General features: G+C 43.3%; 1 protein-coding gene across 1 annotated transcript in view; it reads left to right on the forward strand.

The window, feature by feature from the left end:
• LOC106524651 (high affinity choline transporter 1) overlaps positions 1-1,066 on the forward strand; it is a 7,149-nt gene that overhangs the window by 2,465 nt on the left and 3,618 nt on the right. Inside the window, exons 2-3 of the mRNA XM_014018543.1 lie at positions 247-360; positions 751-906. Coding sequence (XP_013873997.1) covers positions 247-360; positions 751-906 — 270 coding nt within the window. The remainder of the gene's footprint in view (positions 1-246; positions 361-750; positions 907-1,066) is intronic.

Below are 1,066 nucleotides of genomic sequence, written 5' to 3' on the forward strand. Positions count from 1 at the left end.
AACTGAAGACTTCTTAAAGAGGTTTCTGGATGTCCAGATAATAAAGAATTACAGTAATCCAGTCTAGATGTGATAAATGCATGAATCAGTTTTTCTGCATCATTTTTGGACAAAATGTTTCTAATTTTAGTGATATAGTCAGGTGGAAGAAGGCGGTCCTGCTAACATGTTTAATGTGGGGGTTAAAAGACATGTCCTGATCAAAAATAACACCAAACAACATTTCTTCCTTTCTGTTCCACGCAGCGACGTGGGTTGGTGGAGGTTTCATCCTTGGCATTGCTGAAGCGACGTACAACCCAACGCTGGGAGCAGTCTGGGCGCTCATGCCTGTACCGTACGTTCTGACCTTCTTCATAGGTGAGGATGTGACCCAGGCTCACAAAACCAACTCAGGAAAATGCATTTATTGTCAGCAGCGCAGCTTGTTTCCCCCAACACACACACCCAACACTAATCTGACTCCAAACACCAATAAACATGTCCCTCAMAGTAAAAATAGCTCCATGAGTAATTAGATTGTAACTGGATTCAACAGGTGCAGAGAGATGAGTTTAACCCCGAAGCTCGGATTGTAACCTTTGAATGAGTCAAACTAACAAACTCTGTGGGGCGTCTGGGAACACTTCCAGCAGCTCAGTCCACACGGTCACAGAGGAAACCCCAGTTTTCTGTTCAGAACGTGTAAAGTTCCCTCTTTTAGCGGATCACCGGGCTTATTTTGTGAACTGTTCAGTTTTCTCTCTGCAGGAGGCTTCTTCTTYGTGAAGCCGATGCGAGAAAACAACTACATGACAATGATGGACCCGTTCCAAAAGAAGTACGGGAACGTCYTGAGCAGCGCTCTGATCTTCCCTGCTCTGGTGGCTGATGTTCTGTGGGTGGCACGCACACTGGTCAGCCTGGGTGGGTAAAACAAGTGCTCCTTTATCTAACACTTGAAAAAATGAGGTGCCATTTGTAAAGTTACACAGTCAAAAAGAATTACCAGCAATGTTTTGCTTTATTTAACCTTTCATAAGGTAAAAATAAAATTGTTTTTAGTAATATTTCCACCAGGTTATTC

This window comes from Austrofundulus limnaeus, unplaced genomic scaffold (assembly GCF_001266775.1).
Source record: "Austrofundulus limnaeus strain Quisiro unplaced genomic scaffold, Austrofundulus_limnaeus-1.0 Scaffold194, whole genome shotgun sequence".
Classification (NCBI taxonomy): domain Eukaryota; kingdom Metazoa; phylum Chordata; class Actinopteri; order Cyprinodontiformes; family Rivulidae; genus Austrofundulus; species Austrofundulus limnaeus.